Source organism: Ursus americanus, chromosome 21 (genome assembly GCF_024610735.1).
Source record: "Ursus americanus isolate L20-20 chromosome 21, mUrsAme1.1.p, whole genome shotgun sequence".
NCBI lineage: Eukaryota > Metazoa > Chordata > Mammalia > Carnivora > Ursidae > Ursus > Ursus americanus.
The window spans coordinates 52,396,438-52,416,998 of record NC_142147.1 but is presented as its reverse complement, the minus strand read 5'-3'; the positions used below and the strand labels follow the sequence as shown (position 1 = coordinate 52,416,998).

The following is a 20,561-nucleotide window of genomic DNA, read 5'->3' as shown; positions in this document are numbered from 1 at the left end:
CCTTTCCCGTAGCGTACCCATTATTCGTTCTCTACTCCCAACCCTGCCCCTCCCCCGTCTAGCCTGGTTGCTTTCAAGCCTCTTAGAACCCGGCTCCTCCCTTAGTCTTGCCTTCCCACAGCGCCTTCAAGAGGCTTTCTACCATTCGTAGACCCCACCCACCTTCCTCAGTCCCGTTCCATCCATCCTGACACTTATTCTCCAGGCCCAGCCCTGTCTAACCAGTCCAAGCTTGGAGCCCCGGCCCTTCCCCTCCCTTACTTCGCCCCCTTTCTTAGTCCTAACCAGGACTAAGAGACCAGACGTTCTCAGGTTTCCAGGCCTCGTTTATGTACACTCCTCCTCACTGGGTCTCAGTCTCTATTCCTCCGTTCAGTCCAGCCTAGTGCCATTCGCGCGAAAGTACTCGGCACTCTCCATTTCCAGTTCCCGCCCCTCGTTCAGTCTCGCCCCCTCACTCTCCCAGCCCAATTAGGACTGTTTCTAACTTTCTCAGGCCCTGCCTCTTCTTAAGATCCGCCCTGCCGCGACAAAGCGAAGTTAGGAGCCTAAGCAGGCTGTCTCCATCCGCCCCTCCCCACCGGGTCCTGCTTGCCAGCTCTTTAGGTCCTTTCTCTGTCCAATCAGGACCGTTTCCCCCATGCCAGTCAGAAGCCTTTAAATAGTTTGGACGTGTCCCCTTCCTCCGCCGCACCCGCTCCTTTTTTCAGTTCAATCAGATCTCTATCTAGTCCCACCTCCTCCGTTTTCCCAGTGCTGCCCAGCTCGGCAGCGTTAGTTGCCGGTCCCGCCCCCTCAACACCTCGCTCTCCCGCCCCTTCTCTCGGAAAGATCCAATCGGTGTGCTTCACCTGCAGCCCCGCCCCGTCCAGCTAGGCTGTGCGGAGTCCCCGACCTTCTCCCTGCCTCAGCCCCGCCCTACCTCCCCCAGACCAATCAGTTCTGTTCCTCCCCCACTGAGGCCCCGCCCTCTCCACTCGTCGCCTCCTCCACCCAATCCTGTCTGCCTCTCCCCCTGCGGCCCCGCCCCCTACGGCCCGCCCCTCCCGCCCCGCCCCCCGTCCAATGCTGAGCTCAGTCTGCGTCTCGTCCTTCCGCGGGCGCCAGGGGGCCAGCAAGCAGCAGCCGGCGCCACCGCCGCAGCCGCCCGAGTCCCCGCCGCCGCTGCCCCCGCCGCCGACCCCGCCGCCGCTGCAGCAGCAGCAGTCTGCGCAGCCCGGCCCCGCCGCGTCCTCGGCGGGCCCCCCGGCACCTCGCGGGCCCGGGGGCCGGCGCGCCGAGCCATGCCCCGGGCTGCCGGCGGCGGCCATGGGGCGGCACGGCGGCGGCGGTGGCGACAGCGGCAAGATCGTGATCAACGTGGGCGGCGTGCGCCATGAGACGTACCGCTCGACGCTGCGCACCCTGCCGGGGACGCGGCTGGCCGGCCTGACGGAGCCCGAGGCGGCGGCGCGCTTCGACTACGATCCTGGCGCCGACGAGTTCTTCTTTGACCGACACCCGGGAGTCTTCGCCTACGTGCTCAACTACTACCGCACAGGCAAGCTGCACTGTCCGGCCGACGTGTGCGGGCCGCTTTTCGAGGAGGAGCTCGGCTTCTGGGGCATCGACGAGACCGACGTGGAGGCCTGCTGCTGGATGACCTACCGACAGCACCGCGACGCCGAAGAGGCGCTCGACTCCTTCGAGGCTCCGGACCCAGCGGGGGCAGCCAACGCCACCAACGCCGCTGGCGCCCACGACGCGGGCCTGGACGACGAGGCGGGTGCGGGCGGCGGCGGCTTGGACGGCGCGGGCGGCGAGCTCAAGCGCCTCTGCTTCCAGGACGCGGGCGGCGGCGCCGGGGGGCCGCCAGGGGGCGCGGGCGGCGCAGGCGGCACGTGGTGGCGCCGCTGGCAGCCCCGCGTGTGGGCGCTCTTCGAGGACCCCTACTCGTCGCGGGCCGCCAGGGTGAGCGCGCTCTCGGAGCCCCCATCCCTCCCCTCTTTCCTGGAGATCCCAGCCCTTTAGGAGTGCCGCATCCTAACCTTCAGAATCCCTTGGGCCGTCCCAGCCCCTCCTGGTCTTCCTGGTCTCTGGGCCTCCCAGGCTCTTCTAGAGAAGCCTCTTTCTCCAACCCCGAGTCTCCTGTACTTTTCTGAACACACCCCCCTCTCCCTGCCATCCCCAGATTTTCGGAAGACGCTTCCGCAACCTTCAGAATCCCCCATATCCCTCCAAACCCCACCCGGCTTCCCTAGGCTACCCGGGACTCTTAGAAACTTCTGACCCCACTGTGAATCTCCTGGGCTTCTCTGAACAACCTCACTACCTCCTTTCCTAGACTCATCTGAGACCCTCAGAAGAACTTCCTCCAGCCCCGAGTCTTCTGAGCCCCTGTAAATACTTTTCGCCTCTCTTGGTCACCCTTCAGACCCCTAGAGAACCCCTCTGCAGCCCTCAGTTTCTTGGACCATCCCCAGACCCTCAGAAGACCTCCCTTCTTAACCTTCAGCATCCCAGACCCTGTGAACACTGCCCCCGACTTTCCCTGCCCCCTGCAGCTCCTCTGAAGCCCCTTTTCCAACCCTCAGTCCCTCAAATTCTCCCAACACCTCCCTGATTCTTTCTCCCTATGCCCCTCTCCCCACACCTCCCCCTCTCTCCAAGTTTGAGTCTTCTGGCTATTTTTGAACCCCACTTCTGTTCTCAGAGTCTTAGAAGACTCTGCCTCAATCTCAGAGCCTCCTGGACCCCTGTGAATCCCCAAACCACTTGTTCTGGCTAGCACACTTTCCCCCTCCCCCTACTGCAACACGGACTCTTGGGGAGCCTTCCCTCCTGGGACCCTTTCCAGTCTCCTGTGTATCTCTGTGTGCAAATCTCTTCCTGCATCCTCCACGCCAACTCCCATCCCAAGGACTTTCCCTATAAAGCTCCAGACTTCCCCCAAGCCTTTCACACTCCTCCTCAGTGTCTCCAGAAGAGTCTTGAGCCCCCATAATATGTCTTTCCTCTCCAGAAGCTCCCATATGCCTTCTTCTTCATCCACAGATTCTCCCAGCTTCTTCTCCCTTCCCACTCTTTATCTCTGGGATCCCCCAACCAGAGCCTCCCGGTCCTTTTCCAAGTCAATCAGTTGACTTTTCCTCCTGTTCCAGAACTTTACTGAACTTCAATCTTTGGGACTCCCCCCCCCCCCCTTATCTGTCCCAAAACTTCCTTCTCAGAATAGCTCCCAATTCTTTCCACTCTGCCTTGGTATCTTTCCACTGGCCCCTACCCCAGCCTTGCTCACGCCCCTTTCCCCAAGCTCCCTACCCCCCCATCCAAACCCCAGGACTGGGCCCCTCTGCTCCCCTACCCCAAAGTGAACCAGAGAGCCCACACTCTAGCCTTATCTCCCTTGAAATGCCAGATTTTTCCCAAGCTCCCTTCTTCTTCCCCAAGAAACTTCCTTCAACCATATCTAACTTCCTAGGCTAAATAGTTACCCTCCCCCTTTGTTCTCCCTTGAACCTCGTCCTCCTACTAACTTCCTCCCTGTGTTGGAAGAGAGGGGAACAGCTCAAAATGGGGGGGATCAGAAAGGAGGGGAAACAGGAACAACTCCGGGGCCCCCTCCTAGCCTCCCGGGGACCCAAACACCCGGAGGAACCGGTCCGCTCCCTCCCCCCACCGTGCCGTGTCCTGGGCCGGGAAGGACGCGGAGCCGCAGTGCCGCATTCGCGCCAGGGGAGGGAGCAAAGGGGGGGGGGGGAACCTAGAGGCACCGCATAAAGTTTGGTCCCGGGAAGCGCTGAGTTGGCGAGATTTGGGGCTGGGTGGGGGGAGGTGGGGAGGAGGAGGTTCCGAAGGGACTTGGCCCTAATTGCCCCCTCGGCCTCTGAGTGGCCTCCTCCCCCATGGCCTGGGGCGCCCTTCTCTCGTGACCCCATTGAAGGGTGCTGAGGTGAGACCAGGGGTCCGGGACAGTTACGGGGCGGGGGGGAGGTTGTCACTCACTTACTCCACAAATGGTTTTTGAGTGTCGGATTGCCAAGTACTTTCCAGCCTACAAGTGAGAGAGTTTGACAGAGTTGGGAGCAGAGGCCAATGCAACGTGGAGAGTACGGCCCCACCTTATCCTCGCTCCCCTCCCCGTAATTTTTCCTTTCCTTCTTACAGGGACTCCTGGCCCTCCTGCCCCTTCTGCTTTTGAACCACCTGGGGGCAAGGGGTTAAACTAGTCCCGACGCTGTCCAGCCTCTACAGCTGCGCACTGCAGCGGGTGCCCACCTTTCCTTCCTTGCTTTGGGAGGGAAGGAGTTAAACTCCTGGCCCGAGGCCTTCCGTTCCGAAGCGGCGGCACTGCGGCTGCGTCCTGCTTGCTCTACTCCGGCCCGGGAGGGGTTAAGACCGCTCTCAGCCGCGGCGGCTGCGCACTGCGGCGGGGGAGCTGGCCGAGGTGCTGGCCGAGGGCGCGCCCCGCCCCCCGGCCCGGCCGGCCCGCCCCCACTGCGGTGCCGCAGCCTGCGCCGCGCACCCGTCTCGGAGGGGGCGGGGAAGCACCGGGCATGCGCTGTGCGGCGGCCTCTGGCCTCTTAAACCACTGCGGAGAAACGAGGAGGGGGCGGGGCAGAGAGAGACAGCGCTGACCCCAACCCACCCCAAGGTTCAGGGCACTGTCTGCGGCAGACTCGGGCCCACCTCTCTGCTCTGCACTTCAGGTTAAAGTTGAGCCTTCCCAAGCCCAGACCCCGCCTCCCAGCCCTGTGGAGGAAGGGGAGTGGCTGAGGGGCTGTGTTGGCCCCCAGCTCACCCCAAGGTCTAGGATCCTGTCTGCAGTCGGAGCCTGGGCCCCCACTTTTCTCTGCATCCCTGATTAAAACTCAAGCTACCCAGGCCCTCCTTCCTCCTCTACCCAACTGATTAAAGCCGCTCTTCGCCTTAACACCAGTCTCCTTCTCCCTGCAAGGCACTAACCCCACTCTTTCCTTCTCTCTGCATAATTGATGAAGCCCATTGTCATCTCCAGGGGTCAGCTCTGTCCCCTTCCTTCTCTAAGGTCTTGACCGCACCCTGCTCCTCAAGGTTTTCTTCAAAATCCACACCGTTGCGTGCAGGACTCTGGTCCTCCCCATCTTGAAATAACCCATGTGTGGCCCCCCCCCCCCCGCCTTCTCTGCACTTTTGGCTAAAGCTTCCTCACCTCTATGGCCCTAGCTCCGCCATCTCCCCTGACACTTCAGCCCCTGACCCTCCCTTCCTCTCCAGAGCCTGAAACCCCAACCCTCCTTGCTTCTATCCTTTTCAATTTTTGCAGACTTGACCCTTCACTTTTCCTATTTATGGCCATAACACCCTTCTCTGGTTCTAGTCCTTTGCTGTGCTCTCTGGTTCTAGTCCTTTGCTGTGCTCTCTGGGTGAGGGTGACACACAGCTTTCTCCCTTCTCTGGGGCTGGATATTGGGACCAGGGTCCTTAAGCCCTGGCTCCTCTCTGAAGGCCTTGACCTTACCCCCAGCTAACTGATGCCCGCTTACCCTAATAGGAGCTCACATTTTCTTACTGACTTCCAGACACTAGGCTAAGCCCTGTTTCTGGAGACAGGACTTTTGTATACTCATCTAATATAATTCTCATAATAATCTGTTAAAAAACCTGAGGTGTGGAAAGCTTAATCCCCTTGCCCAAATTAGGCAAGGAGAAAAGCTGAATTCAAATCTAGGCTTTCTCAACCGTCTTGGGGATTCTGCCTCCCCACCCACCTTCTCCCTTTCCCCGTCCCTTGGCTCCAAGCCGAGCTCCAAAGCCTCTGATACACAGAGGGTGGGTGATCTTGGTCTCCCCCTACCCCATCCCATCCCTCCCCCCAGAATCCTTGGACCCTGCTGGGGAGTCCTGCGATGGGACACAGGGTGTGGGGAAGTGGTCTAGGAGACAGAGTAAAGGACCAGAAATTGCCGTTTCCATGAAAACAGTTGCCCATCTGCTGCCACTGCCGGAGCCAGCTCCTATCCCAGGCTGGGGACAGCTGCCGCTGATCCTTTCCCTCCCCTTTCTCAAGCGTCAGCAGGGACAGCAGGAAGCAGGCTGTGATGGAGGCATGGGGTTGGGGCTCCTGCATCTCCCTGGAGTTTGGGGCTGGGCAAAGGGGCCGCTGGGAGGGTCTTGTGGCTATGGCTGGTTGACCAGATGCCTGGGTCACCTTTCGCCCTCTCTCTCCTGCTCTGCCTCACAGTATGTGGCTTTCGCCTCCCTCTTCTTCATCCTCATCTCCATAACCACCTTCTGCCTGGAGACGCACGAAGGCTTCATCCATATCAGCAACAAGACGGTGACACAGGCCTCCCCGATCCCCGGGGCTCCGCCGGAGAACATCACCAATGTGGAGGTGGAGACGGAGCCCTTCCTGACCTACGTGGAGGGCGTGTGCGTGGTCTGGTTCACCTTCGAGTTCCTCATGCGTATCACCTTCTGCCCGGACAAGGTGGAATTTCTCAAGAGCAGCCTCAACATCATCGACTGCGTGGCCATCTTGCCCTTCTATCTCGAGGTGGGCCTCTCGGGCCTCAGCTCCAAGGCTGCTAAAGACGTGCTGGGCTTCCTGCGGGTCGTCCGCTTCGTCCGAATCCTGCGCATCTTCAAGCTCACGCGCCACTTTGTGGGGCTGCGCGTGCTGGGCCACACGCTGCGCGCCAGCACCAACGAGTTCCTGCTGCTCATCATCTTCCTGGCGCTGGGCGTGCTCATCTTCGCCACCATGATCTACTACGCCGAGCGCATCGGCGCGGACCCCGACGACATCCTGGGCTCCAACCACACCTACTTCAAGAACATCCCCATCGGCTTCTGGTGGGCCGTGGTCACCATGACGACCCTGGGCTACGGAGACATGTACCCCAAGACGTGGTCGGGGATGCTGGTCGGGGCGCTGTGTGCCCTGGCGGGGGTGCTCACCATCGCCATGCCCGTGCCCGTCATTGTCAACAACTTTGGCATGTACTACTCGCTGGCCATGGCCAAGCAGAAGCTGCCCAAGAAGAAGAACAAACACATCCCCCGCCCGCCGCAGCCCGGCTCTCCAAACTACTGCAAGCCCGACCCTCCCCCGCCACCCCCGCACCACCCCCACCACGGCAGCGGCGGCATCAGCCCCCCGCCCCCCATCACCCCACCCTCTGTGGGGGTGACTGTGGCTGGGGCCTACCCCCCGGGCCCCCACACGCACCCCGGGCTGCTCAGGGGGGGAGCGGGTGGGCTCGGGATCATGGGGCTGCCTCCTCTGCCAGCCCCTGGGGAGCCTTGCCCATTGGCTCAGGAGGAAGTCATTGAGATCAACCGGGCAGGTGAGAAGGGTGCATGAGGGGTGGGGGTGGGGGGCAGCGCAGGCAGAGACCCGTGGGAGGAGGCCGAGAGGTTTGGAGGGGAAGGAGGTCAAGAGAGATTGGGGGGGGGGTCACGACAGAGGGGAGAGGGAAGAGCAAATGGTTATTGCTGAGGTCAGTGAAAAGGCACAAAGACAGTTTTGGGAGAGACAGATATTCCGGGGGACCAGGGAGCAGAGTAATCAGCCTCCAGCAAGGGGGACTCAGACACAGGCACGGAGAGGGTCTAACGTGGGAAACACAGGCCTCTCAGACACCTGGCCAAGGGCCAGCGGCAGCATCTGAGTCTTCCTGATGACCCTGAGAAGAAAGTCTAAAAGCAACAGTCAGAAACCAAGCGATCATCACTGAGAGCGGGAGAGAGAGGACAAATGGAGGGAGAGGTGGGGGGTCAGTGGCAGAGAGTTCAGGTTCTAATAAGAGTGAGGCCAAGAGAAGAGACGAGACTTAAAAACCCAGAGGTAGATAGAGGCCAGGAAGATAGGCCCAGAGGGCGGACCAGCCACATGACAGTGACTTGGGATCCAGGGGCCCGTCTCTGGCTCTGCCGACAGCAGCCTGAGCGGGATCTGAGGGTCTCCCAGAGGCTGCTGAGAGGAAGAGGTGAAGCCAAGGAGATGAGGGAGAAGAAAGTTGACCGAGTGTTGCCCCCCCCCCCCCCCCCCGGAGAGTCTGTGTCTCTGAGGCGATGATTGGGGGCGGCAGTCCAGAGCAGGGAGAGGCTGGGGGGCCCCACCCCCATGACTTAAGTAGGTCAAGAAAGGGAGCTGGGCCGCCCCGCCCTCCTCTTGCTCCCTCAGCCACTGACCCAGTTTCACACCAATTAAAAATAGCTTAAGTCAGAGCCTGGGGGACCCCCACCTCCCCCCTCCCTCCTCTGTCACCTTCCCAACCCTTCCCCACTGTGCCCTTTCCAGCACCCAGCACCCTCCCTAAACAGCTCCCTCCCAGCCTCTTAGATCCCCCAGCCATCCCTCCAAACCCAACCCAACCCATGCACCCTACCAAACCAACACCGCACCCCAGTCCTGCCCTACTTAGTTCACTTTAACCTACTGCCCACCCAGCACTCTATCCCAGCCTTGTTCCCAGCACCAAGGTAACTTCCCAAACAGCCTCCAAATACCCAACACCCCCCCCAGTCCTGCCTTTCCCAGCACCCAACACCTGGCCCGACCACCACTTCTACCACTCAACACCCTCCATCCACAGCCACCCCTGACCACCCTTCCCTCTCCCTGTTGTCCTTCCCAGCATTTAACACCCTCCCCCAATGACCTGCTCCCTGAACCCAGCAGGCACATGCCCTGACACCCTGCTTCCAATTGTGCACCCCTCCTGTCACCTCCTCGAGACACCCTGCCCCTCAATCATCTACTTCCGGCACCCAACATTCTCCAACACTGTCCTTGCTAATCTCATCCCTGCCTTGAGTTCCCACACCTCACTCTCTCTTTTGTGTCTCTGTCTGAACCCCTCGGTGCAGATCCCCGCCCCAATGGGGACCCTGCTGCAGCTGCGCTTGCCCACGAGGACTGCCCAGCCATCGACCAGCCCGCCATGTCCCCGGAAGACAAGAGCCCCATCACCCCTGGGAGCCGAGGCCGCTATAGCCGGGACCGAGCCTGCTTCCTCCTCACCGACTATGCCCCTTCCCCTGATGGCTCCATCCGGAAAGGTGAGGTGCCCTCCACTGGCCCCCCTGGGACCCTCCCTCTCTCTCTCTCCCTCCCTCAGGGGAGGGGGGAGAGGGAGATGGGGGAGGAGGTGCTGGACTTCCCCCATCCCCTGGCCCCAAATTCCCTTCCTCCCAGACCCCACCCCACCCCCAAATTTCCTCACCACTGACCCTTCACCTGTCTTTATTCCATCTCCATCTCCCCCCCACCCCACCCTGGACCCTCTGGCCTCTTCCCCCACCCCCAGCCATCGGTGCTCCCCCACTGCCCCCCCCAGACTGGCGTAAGCCAGGCCCCCCAAGCTTCTTGCCCGACCTCAACGCCAACGCTGCAGCCTGGATATCCCCCTAGCGGACGAATCCCCTCCCCCCGGGGTAAGTAGCCCCCACCCTTTGTTCCCCACCTCCCTCCTGACTAACCCCTCTGAGAACATGCAGCCCCCACTGACCGAGACTCCCGTCCCCTCACTATGAACAGCTCCATCTGATTAACCTGCAGCCACGACACTGACCCACCTGCCCAGGACTTGCCCTGCCCCTCACTAACCCCCCAGAACTAACCCAGCCCTCCCCACCATGTGCCTGACCTCCCTCCCCTGCCCTCACGACTGACCCCCCTCCTCACCACCATTCACATCTCTCTCCCTGCCTCCCCCCGGGTGTTTTTTTTAATTCAATTAAGAAAACAGGGTGCACACCCAGGACACTTCTGGGTGCAAGCCGGGGTGAGGAAGACTCAGTCCCTCACCCAGTCGCTTGTGAATTGGCCAGTGACTACAGAGTACCCGCACATCCCCGGCGCGGGGCTAGGCACAGGGAATCAACAGGGAAGAAGACCAGCCCCCCCGCCCCCGGAGGAGCTCCCAGTTTGATGGGAGAGGCAGACACCGACCTAGAAAGTCCCTATTTGAGGTGATCTCTGTGGAAGTGGTGGTAGCACAGGGACACGCAGTACAAGGAACACGTGAAACTCCCCAGGGTAGGAGGGAAGTGGCAGAGAAGGCACTGGTGTCTGGAGTTAGCCTGACCTCAAGTGAAGAAGTGATCCCATTAGACGGTGGCGACCAGAGAGGGACCAGCACAAGCAAAGCTGTGGAGACTAGGGACGGGCAGGGAGACAGGCGGGAAAGCTGGGCTAGGCTGAAGCGCCAGGACCTTGTTTAGGGCCCCAGCGAGGGCAGGCCGACCCCTGGGCTGTGTGCAGATGGACCTGAGGTCAGGAGACCGGAGGTCAGGAGGCTGGAGAGGAGGGTGGGATGAAGGTCCAGGGGGAGGATGCCACCTGGGTCCAGCTCAGGGCTGTGCAGGGATGGAGATGAAGGGACGAGGTAGAGGGAGTCAGGGATCAGGGAGGGGTTGGGAGGGACAGGGCTGGGGGACTGGCGGTGGGGAGAAGAGGGGGATAGAGTGGCGAGGTAGTAGATGAATCTTCGATCAAACACGGTCAAGCGTTTATCTCATGCCAGGAAGTGAGCACGTGTTCTGTAATCTTCATAGCAACCCTAGCTTAAGGAATAGAGCTTGCTTCCTCCATCCATCCATCCATTCATTCACTGAGCAACTCATTACTGAGGGCGCAGTTCCAGGCACTGGAGATTTGGCAGTGCACAAAGCAAGAATCCGCCGTCCCAGAGCATACGCGCTAGAGCACGGATTGGCACACTTCAGCCCATGGGCCAAGTCTGCCCCCGAGCTGTTTTGTAAATAAAGCTTTATTGGAACACAGCCACTGTCGTGCTACAACAGTAGACTGGAAGAGTTGCCACGGAGAACGTGTGGCCCCCAGAGCTGAATATATTTAGGAATTGGCCCTTTGCAGGAAAAGTTTGCTACCCCGTGATCAGGGGAAGCAGAAAATCAAACAAACAAATGAATGAGATGAGTACTCTGGCCACTTCAGATGAGGGGGCGTCTGCAAAGGCCTTTTTGAGGAGGTAACAGAAACCTGAACGGTGAAAAGGGCCGGCCGGGCAGAAGGAACAGCAAGTGCAAAGATCCGGGGGTACTGAGGTGGGATGAGCTTGGTTTGTCAAAGGAACAGCAAAGAGGGGAGTGTGGCTGGAACTGAGTACTGGGCGACAGGGGTGCCAGACAGTGTAGGTGGGGGAAGGATCATGAGAGTTCTTTCTGGCCGTGGTGAGAGGCTGGATTTGATCTTCAAAGTGATGGGAAGCTGTCTGAAGGCACTTGATCTATCACTTACTCCATCAGCAGCCATCTGTGGAATGTTTTTTAGAAACGCAGAGATACAGCCCAAAGAATCCCTGCCTGCAGCCTAGGAAGATGCTGGGGGATCGTGAGACTGGGGGAGCCTCCAGGGACAGCCTTGTCTCAAGCCCCTTGTTTCACAGAAGTTCATGGGGGCCATGAGCAGCCCCGGCCACACAGCAGACAGGGATGAGACCCCAGGCTTCCAGGCTCCTAGTCCCAAAGGGACTGGCTCCTCTCATTCCATCCCTCCATCCCCCCAATTCATCCATCATTTTCATCTCATTATCCCCCCCTTCCCTGCTCCCACCTCACCCCTCCCCCTGCTTGCACCAAGTCCTCTTCCACCCTTTGTTCCCCACCCCTAGGTCTAGATGGGCCCCCCAGAGAACTGAGGGGCTGAGGGAGTGGGGAGGATTTGGGAATGGGAGGGAGGGTGGGGTGGGTGTGGGTGGGTGGAGGTCTCCGCTGCTCTTGCCTCTGATGCCAAAATCCATTCATTGAACTCAAATAATGGCTGGAGCTGATGGGGCTGACTGAGTTCTCTGCCCCAAGGTCCTGGATCCCTCTCCACTCCTGCACTTCCAAGCTCCTCCCTTTCTCTCTACCTTTCCTGGGTGACCCCTCTCCACTGTTGTCCCCCTACTCCTTCTCCCGAGATCCTTCCCCCTGGCCCGCCCCTTGCCCACCCCATGACCCTTCCCTTCTTTGCCTTCTCACACCAACCACCTGAGTCCCAGACCTGACACCTCTTCCCCCCCCTTTCCCATCCTTCCCTCCTCTTCCCCTCCTTGGTCCTCCTCCCCACCCACCCCCTCCTCCCCACCCGCCCCCAGCCACCTCGGAAGCTCCTTCCATATTTGATGTCTCTGGCCGCCCCCATTTCACTGCTCCCCTCCCCCGGAAAACACCAGAGAGGAGGAAGAAATTCCGGCGTTTCTCCGTCCCCCCAACAGTGAGGCTGTGTTGGGGGGTTCCCCCTGACCACCCTCCCCCCGCCGTGACTCTGTGTATTTCTGTCCCCAGCTCTTGTCACCGCCTGAGACCTCGCGAGACCCTCGGTCCCCCCCTGCCCCTTCCCCCCAGGTTAGCAATTGGGAATGGCTGGGAGGGGGTGTCCCCAAGATACTGGGCTTCCAACCCCCGCCCCCCAGTCCCCCTCTCCCCTGGTCAAGACGCCCTCATCCAGACAGACCTCTTGGCATCGCCTAGAGAAGCACTAGAACTTCCCCCAGACACTGGCAGAACTCTGAGATCTTTCCAAGCTTTCAAGAAACCACACACATACTCCCCAGTCTTAGATCCCTTTGGCTGTCAAGACACTGTCAGAACCTTCCTATCAGAAAGTTTCCACCTCAAGACTTCATGACCCTTTAAAGATACCCCATTACAACCTTCAGGTGAGCCTTGCCCGCCTCAGATTGCTCTCCAGCCCCCCGGGGGGCACTGCCAGCTTTTGCTCCTTTCCGCCCCTCACAGCCCCATCACCTGCCTTTCCCCCTTTCCCCACAACTAGGTCAGCCCCCACCCCGAGCCCTCCTGAGACCTCGCACCGGCTGCTCCCCCCTACATGCATTCCACCGAGCTCCCTCCCCGTGCCCGTGCTGCCCACCATCTGCCTTGCTGCCCCCCACCTTTTTGCCTCAGATAAGGGGGCCAACGGGGGAGGGGGAGGGGAGGTGGGAGCGGGCTGCGGTGGGGTTGGGGTGAGGGAGGCTCGGTGGGTGCCACCCTGCCTCCTAACCCTGAGTCTCTCCCCCCTCCCCATGTCTGAACCTTTCTCCTTGATGCTGACTGACTGTCCAATTTGTTCACCTCTCTCTCCATCTCCTTGGTCCGCCTCTGTCCATCTCTCTGCCTCTGCCATCTGTCTTGCTATGTCTTGGTGTCTGACTGTCTCTGTTTCTCATCCCCTCTGTCTCCCTCACCGTCTCTATCCCTGACCCTCTGCTTAACCTCTTTCTGTCTCTTGACTTTTCCTGTCTCTGTCTCTCATTCTCTCTCCAACTCCTGTCCCTTCCGGCCGTTTCTCCCCTGCTTCCCTGTCTTGGGGTCGCTCTGTCTGTTGGACTTTCCCCTGCACCCCCATCTCCATGCTTCCTCCCGTGTTTCTGACCCCTCCCCCCAGGTTACGAGAAATCCCGCAGCCTGAGCAGCATCGCGGGCCTGAGCGGGGTGTCCCTGCGCCTCGCGCCCCTTGCCACTCCCCCTGGCTCTCCCAGGGCCGCCCGCCGCGCTCCCCCAACCCTGCCCTCCATCCTCTAGCGCTCCCCTCCCCCCCGTGGGGGGACTCGGGGGGTGACAGGGAAGAAGGTCAAAGGAGCTGGGGGTGGGGGGTGGGGGAAAGGGTTTTTTTTTTTTTAAATCAAAAAGTCATTAATAATATGCAACCGAGACGACGACGCCAGCAGACACCCCCGGACCCCTCACCCCCACCTGGGCCCCCAGGATGGAGGGGGAGGAGCCAAAGTCCAACCCTCCCCAACTCCCCCCCCCCCAAATAAAGCCTTCTCAGGTCTCCATGAGCCATAGGACATCCCGCTCCCATAAACTCCTGTAAATACGTCCAAATTATGCCAATTACATTTTGGGGCGCCTCCCCTATTCTGCATGCCTCCCTCAACCTGGACCCCCCCTCGCCTTTCAACTCCGCCTCAGCAATAAGCCGCCAGGGGTACATGCCGCGCGATCGAGGGAAGGGGCAGTCTGGGAAGGGGGCGGGGACCTCAAGGGTCGGGCTGGCCTTTAGGCCACGGGAGGGTCTCCTAGCTTCCTACCCTTCGCCCCAGGAGGGCAACCCATCACATTGATGTGATAATATATATATATATATATATATATATATATATATATATATATATATATATATATATATATATATATATATGCAACAATGTGGGGGAAGGAGGAACAGTCACTCAAGCCCCCAAAACGAGCTGAGCTCAGATGGTAGAAGCAGAGGCATGAGGCTTGTGCTGCGGACAGCTGCTCCCTCAGCCTTTAGGAGGATTCCTCTGGTGATTGTGACCCTTTCATCCCTCCCCAATCCACCCCCCCCCCCTTCAAGGGATCTGCTCGCCTCTATTCTTGCTGCATGGACTCAGACCTCCCATCTCAGAATTTCTGGGATGATCTGGCCCTAGCACACAAAATTCCCCAACACCCCCTCCAGATGGCCAGGACATGAGACCTGCACCCGGAATTCCTGAGACCAACCCTGGCACCCCGCATCCCCTAAATCCCCACAGGGTCCTGGGACTTAACCTCTGCATACAGATGCTGCCCCAGCCCCGCCCCACCCATTGCCTGGACTGCATCCCAGCACCTCCAACCTCCAAGACTTGACCCAGCCCTTCAGCTCACTTTCAGCCTTTGGGATGCTCCCAATCCTTCCCACACTTGGACACCCCCAAATCCTCAGGCCTTCCCCCCCTCCAGATATCCCCAAAACTCTGACATCAGACATCCACCTCAGGTTCTCCTGATGCTAGAATTTCCAAGATAGGCTCAACCTGTCTGCGATTCCAGGGAACCAGACCTTCCCCGGGCATCCCCTTTCTTATGCCTAGCCCTGCCTCTTCCAAGAGCCCCTCCCCTTAAATGGTGCCCAAAAGGGACCTTCTTCATGGACATCAGTGTTTCCCAGAGGGTTATATTTGTATCCCTGGTGATGTGCTAAGGTTTTAGGCAGTACGAGGACACTTAATCTGAAAAGTTTTGTCTTTTACGGCATCTTGCTCAGAAGCCGGTAAGTTCAGATACTGCTGCCTGGCACAGACACCATTTATTTAGGGTAGAGTGTTTCCACTTAAAGCAGAGGCTGTACCCCCATCAAGGGACACTGGAACATCAGAAGCTTGGGAAACGATAAGCCTACCGGGGCTGGAATCCCAGCCCGCCCTTCCCCAGCATCCCTTGTCTTAACATGCTCGCGGGTGGAAGATCATTTCTCATATCCCATCCTGGCTCAAGGATGCGCTACCTCCCCCAAGCCCAGAGACCACACCGGTCCCAGAATCTTTAGAGGGGACCCCCCTTTTGGAGCTGGAGGCCCACGGAATTAGCAACCTCCCTCCCTCTGCTCCCACGGCCTCAGGAACCCCCCACCCACCCGAGGGTTGGGGGGTGTCACTGAGCATGATTCTTGATGCAACGATTCCTATGCAAGGGGCATTTTGAGTCCCCCCATCCTTCCCTCGGACCCTAAACCCTGGCGAATCAGGGGTGAGGGGTGGGGCAGGTTCTGGTGGGAGCGGGGTGGGGCGAGGCAAAGGGCTAGGGGCTCCAGACACCAGGGTATGGGGGTGGGGACTGATTATATTGCCAAAGGGTTTAACTTCTTAAAAAAAAAAAAAAAGCCCCCAGATTCCTCTGACCCTCACGGAGGCCGAACAGTGCGGGGAAAGGGGGCGAGGATCTTTTCCAAAGGGTACAGACCTCTTCCCAACGTCTCCCCCTGCTCGCCAATCTGCCACACGTACCCAGCTTTTTAGTTCAGCTTTTAAAAATAATCACAATCATAAACCTTTACAGAACGTGACTCACGCCCTTCACCACCGCCCCCATCCCCCAAGTCAACAGTGTGGGACTCGGGGAGTAAGAGAGAGAGCTAAAGGGACAACTTTCAAGTCCCGCTCCCCTTTTCTCCCCGGCCGCCAGGGTGCCTGCAACTATACGCATGCGCTGCATGACGCGCTCCCCACACGCATGTCGCGCCCCTCCTGCGCTCCGGGAACGCACGGACACGGGGCGGGGGGCGGGGCGATTGGGGAGGAATGAACGGCGGGGGTCTTCCTGAGTTCAGCGGCTCTTCCTCCCCATCACACACACAGCAATAAGATTCTCTCACTCAAACGTGGGCGGGGCGGGCCTGGCCTGTCGAAGTGGGAGGTGGGAGGAGTGGCGAGGGGGCGCTCTCAGGGATGGGGGCGGGTGTCCGGAGTCAGTGTGGGGAGGGGAGGTCTGCAAATCGTCCAACTCTGGTGCTAATGGCGGGTCTTCTCAGCCCACCCCCAGGGCAGGGAGGGAGGGGTCGGTATGGCCCCTCCCCCAAGTCTCCCCCACGCCCACCCTGGGTGCATGAACCGCCCAATGCAGAAGCTGCCGCATGTCACCTGCCCTCCCCAAAGAAAAAGTGTCATGCCCCCTTCCCACCCACCCTCTCACTTCCCACCAAAATAAAAGTTTCCTTTTCATTTAAAAGTTGCATCCTGTTTGCTGGGAAGGTCTCCAGATCTGGGCCGGGGTGGGGGTTTTGGGAGCAGAGGAGTTGGGTTTTCCAGAACAGGGGTCATATTAAAGTAGGAAGGGTGTGCATTTCGGGGGTCCAGACATCCCATTCATCACCAGCTCTCACCTTGTGACTTTACGGTGGATGCCTCAGTTTCCCTGATGGTAAAAACGGGGATCCACACCCTTAACTTGAAACTGTGAGGGCCCCTGGTACTAGGAGCTCTGACGTGAGGGTGCGACCCCAGGAAAGGAGTGGAACTGGGTCTCCAATAAGAGGTTAGGGCCAAAGGCCACATGCTCCATATTGCCCACTCTGAAGCCAGACAGTGTGGGTTCAACTTCTGGGTAGCTGTGTGTCCTTGGGCAAGTCTCAACCTCTCTGGGCTTGTTTCCACCACTCTAACACGGCAGGAAGGGGTGATCTATTCATTCAGCAAACATGAATTCCAACTACATGCCAGGCACTGTTCCAGGTGCTGGAAAGCAATGGAATCCCCGCCTCTAGGGGTTGTGCAGGTTGAGACAAGCGTCCCACGTTTAATCCACGTTCAGCTAAACAAAGGATCACTACTCAACACGTGGCTCAGCAGTCACTCTGTCACTGTTTTGCAAAGACTAAAGGTCAGCCAGAGTGCAGCATACCTTCTGCCACTTATTGGGAGGCTTGGAGCAAGGGACAGCACAGCTCAGCCTGTTTCCCAACTGCATAATGGAGGGAATACGTGGGAAGGAGGCTGAAATGAGTTTTTTCACATTCAATGCCGGTACAGCAGAGGCTCCCAACGCTGGCCAGCTGTGATTCAAACCAGCAGACTGCCCCACCTGCTGCCCCATCAGAGATCCCCCTGCACGAACACACACAGCCCCAGCGGGGTCCGGTTGGGGTTGGAGTTTATTTCTGCGAGAGGCCCCACAGGAAAATCCAACCACATTGTGACCACACAAGAGCAACCGGAAAGGGGGGCAGAGCATGGTGGGGGGAGAGGAGTCCCCTTATCCTGCCCCTCTGCAAGGGTCAAAGGCTGGTGGAGACCTGGGGCTCAGGCTGTTGTCGCTCAGAAATTCAGGGGTCAGTGGCTAAGTGGAGAGAGAGGAAGAGAGAGAGAGGGAGGGGGAGGGGGAATGGGAACCCCAGCTTCGGAGGGCAGGGGAGCCATGCTCCCTTGCTAATAAAGATCATTAACAACGTAAGGATGGAGGGGAGCCCTTTGGGACCACAGCTTGCCACCTACCCCTGGATTTCCTTCCCAGCGAGAGCCCCAGTCCTCGTCTCCCTGCTCGCCTGCTCCTCTGTGTTTAGGGGTTCACAGGAGGTCTCAGCGCCACCCCCCCAATAGTGCCAGAGGGTGGCACCATTTCCAAAGTGCAAGAAGCCAGAGGGAGGGTCCCTGGAACTGGAGCCTCGAGGGGCCAGGGGCCAGGGAGGGAGGGGCCATGGCTGGGGACAGGGTAGGGTCACTGGGGCTGGGACGCTGGCGGCCCGTCAGGCTCTGGGGGTGGCGGCCCAGCCCCAGGCTCCGCCTCCTCGGCCTCCTCTTCCGAGACCACGCCCTCCTCCAGTCGGAAGACCTGGCGCACGGTGCGGGTGGTGAAGGTGAGGGGGCCGCGTCTGCAGGGAGGAGGGAAGACCAAGAGACAGCAGTTAAAGGAGGGGGGCAGAGAGAGCTGGGAGACGGGGCTTACAGAGCGAGGGTGCTCATGTGCGGCTGGCCCTACCGGAGCCGGTTCCTCAGCGTGTTCAACTCGCGGTTCATGGACTCCGAGGCCTCTGTGACATCTTCCAGCTCGTGCTGCAGCCTCCTGCGAACTGACTGAGCCCGGGACGCCTCCTCCTCGGCCTCCTCCAGCTGCCGCTTCAGCTGCTTCACCCGAAGGTTGCCCTTCTCCAGCTTGGTGGGGGCAGAGGGCCGGGTTGAGTCTCCACGTGCAGTGCTCACATACTCCCTCGGCCCCCAGAGCCCCCTCCCTCCTGCCCCCCACCCCACACCTTGTGCCTTGCCTTCTGTTCATGCTTTGTTCTAGATCCTTTTGCCAGCCTCCATCCCAGCTTCAAATGTGAGGCTGTCCCCCACTTGGCCTCAGAAGGGTCTATTTATTCCCAGAGGCGACCCCATCTCTCCTCTGCTCAAAGCCCTCCCATGGCTCCCCAGTGGCGCTGGGACAAGGTCCCAGCCCCTCAATCTAGCATTCCAGGCCCTGCAGGGTCTTCGTCCCATAAACCCATTGGCCAGATCATCTTCACCGAGACCCTCCCCAAACCTGCCATCTCTGTCTCCAGAGAGGGGAAACACGTGATCTGCCTCCCACCAACCCCTCCGGCCTCATTTCTTACCATTCAACTTTCCTTCCCCATTGTTCTCTCCAGCCACACTGCTCTGCTTTTTGCTCTAAACTCACCAGACTTATTTCCATACCCCAGGGCCTTTGCACCTACTGCTCCCTCTGTCTGGCTCTTTCTATCCCTTCAGTTCTCAATTCATATGTCACCTCCTTAGAGAGGTCTTCCTGACCTCACCCCCCACCCCCAATCTAGGGAGTATTCCCTAATCCTCCACATCTCCTTCTCTCTTCATTCTCTTGTTCCTTCATGGCTTCTGTCACAATCTGTCCTCATCTTCCCTTGTTTATAGGTTTGTGTCTTCCTTTTCCTATGCTACAAATGTGAGCTCCGTGAACATGGGGACCTTCTCTGTCTTGTTCACAGCCATATCTCCAATGCCAAATATATTAGTGGGTGCCCAAAAATTGTGGAATGCAGGTCGAATAAGCCACAGCTGAGCTTTTAAGGGCACGGTGACTCTGTCTGGAGTCAGAGAGACCTGGGATCTGATGCAGGCTCTGTCTCTAACTGTGTGACTTGGGTACAAACTGTGTCCCTTTTTAAAGTTTCCATTTTCCCACCTGTGCGCTGGGGCTGGTGAGAGAATGCAGACTTTTTTTTTAAACCACATGGCACAGTACTTGGGGCACAGTTGCTGCTCAATAAATAATTAAGAGCACAGACTCTGCCACTGGAGTCCTGGGGTTTGAACCCAGACTCCATATTTCATGAGCTAAGTGAGTGAACAAGTTACTTCACCTTTCTGGGCATTTTTCTCACCTGAATAAGAGGGAAAAGGATAGAACCTACCTTGTAAGGTTCTGATGAGAACTAAAGGTACTACACGTTATGTCTTTCGCACAGTGCCTGGTACATAAAGGCACTCCGTAAACGTTACACGTTGTGATTTCAGCCCTGGCCTGGCCTCTGGGTAGGGTTTCACTTCTGCCTTCTCCCTGGTTGTCTCAGCTGCCCACCAGGACCTGTCCTAGATTCCACAATTTACAGATAGCAAAGTCACTGATTCCAGCTCTCTGCTGATGCACCAAGTCCCAGGATGGAGGCCTCACGTGGCCTCTGGTGATGGGAAATCGCTGCCTCCACAGAGATCATGGGCTACTTCTCTGTCAGTGGAGACCATCCCCCACTGCTCTCCAGAGACGTCAGCTGCTCACCTGGTCCCGGAGCTGGTCGGCCACCCTCCGCTCCTCCTCCACCTGCAGCACCACCTCCTTAAGGCGCTTCTCGGCCCTGCGCACCAGCTTGCCCGAGAGGATGCGCTCCCTGGAGAGAGACGTGAAGGAGACAATCAGGAGAGGTGCTCATGCAGGATTCTGTCCCCTCAGCCTTGTCCTGTTTTTGGAGTGGCCTCTTCCCTCTTTCCCACCCCCAAGTGGCTCCCATAGTCTGCTCAGGTCAGACATGGCTCCCAGGGTCCCGACTCCAGGGCATCTAGTCCTTGACTTGTGCCAAGATGCCCAGTGTTCCTGGAAGTGTCTCCATGTCTGTACCCATTCTCCATACCCTCAGTGTGTGCCCCTAGTCCTCCTCTCAGGGAACCGACTCACTGACTGCCAGTCCCCAGGTCAGATCTGGGGCATTACCCTTGCGCCTTCCCTCCTCGCCCTATGCCCAGCCTGTCCCATTGCTCCCTGAACTCTGTCCTGTCCCTTCCTCTCTGTCCTCCAGCCCAAGCCCCCAGCTCAACCCTGTGCTCTCCCACCTGACCTGGCCTGCCCCTTCTCTCTCAATTCCCTTCTCCACTGTCCATAAG

At 58.9% G+C, this 20,561-nt stretch overlaps 2 protein-coding genes across 12 annotated transcripts in view; one reads left to right on the top strand and one right to left on the bottom strand.

The window, feature by feature from the left end:
• The first annotated feature begins 1,065 nt into the window (after positions 1-1,065).
• KCNC3 (potassium voltage-gated channel subfamily C member 3) lies at positions 1,066-13,769 on the top strand. 8 transcript variants are annotated; one of them, XR_006775758.2, is made up of 6 exons: positions 1,066-1,950; positions 6,203-7,310; positions 8,836-9,027; positions 9,306-9,402; positions 12,262-12,321; positions 13,364-13,428. XR_006775758.2 is itself a non-coding variant. In XM_087871153.1 (5 exons), the coding sequence occupies exons 1-4, from the start codon at positions 1,066-1,068 to the stop codon at positions 9,377-9,379; spliced, it is 2,259 nt and encodes a 752-aa protein (XP_087727279.1). In that variant the 3' UTR covers positions 9,380-9,402; positions 13,364-13,491. The 8 variants fall into 8 exon arrangements, 6 of the variants coding, with proteins under 6 accessions (XP_087727279.1, XP_087727277.1, XP_087727278.1 ...); XR_015728174.1 differs by having other exon boundaries at positions 9,276-9,402; XM_087871153.1 differs by lacking the exon at positions 12,262-12,321 and having other exon boundaries at positions 13,364-13,491.
• A 3,577-nt stretch (positions 13,770-17,346) lies between these two features.
• The window catches only part of MYH14 (myosin heavy chain 14), an 80,115-nt gene continuing 76,900 nt past the window's right edge, over positions 17,347-20,561 (bottom strand). For all 4 annotated transcript variants that reach the window (XM_087871137.1, XM_087871139.1, XM_045775069.2 and 1 more), the window contains 3 exons: positions 19,963-20,071; positions 18,184-18,356; positions 17,347-18,076 (listed from right to left, as the gene is read on the bottom strand). In XM_087871137.1, the coding sequence (XP_087727263.1) occupies positions 17,923-18,076; positions 18,184-18,356; positions 19,963-20,071 (436 nt within the window). In that variant the 3' untranslated portion in view covers positions 17,347-17,922. The remainder of the gene's footprint in view (positions 18,077-18,183; positions 18,357-19,962; positions 20,072-20,561) is intronic.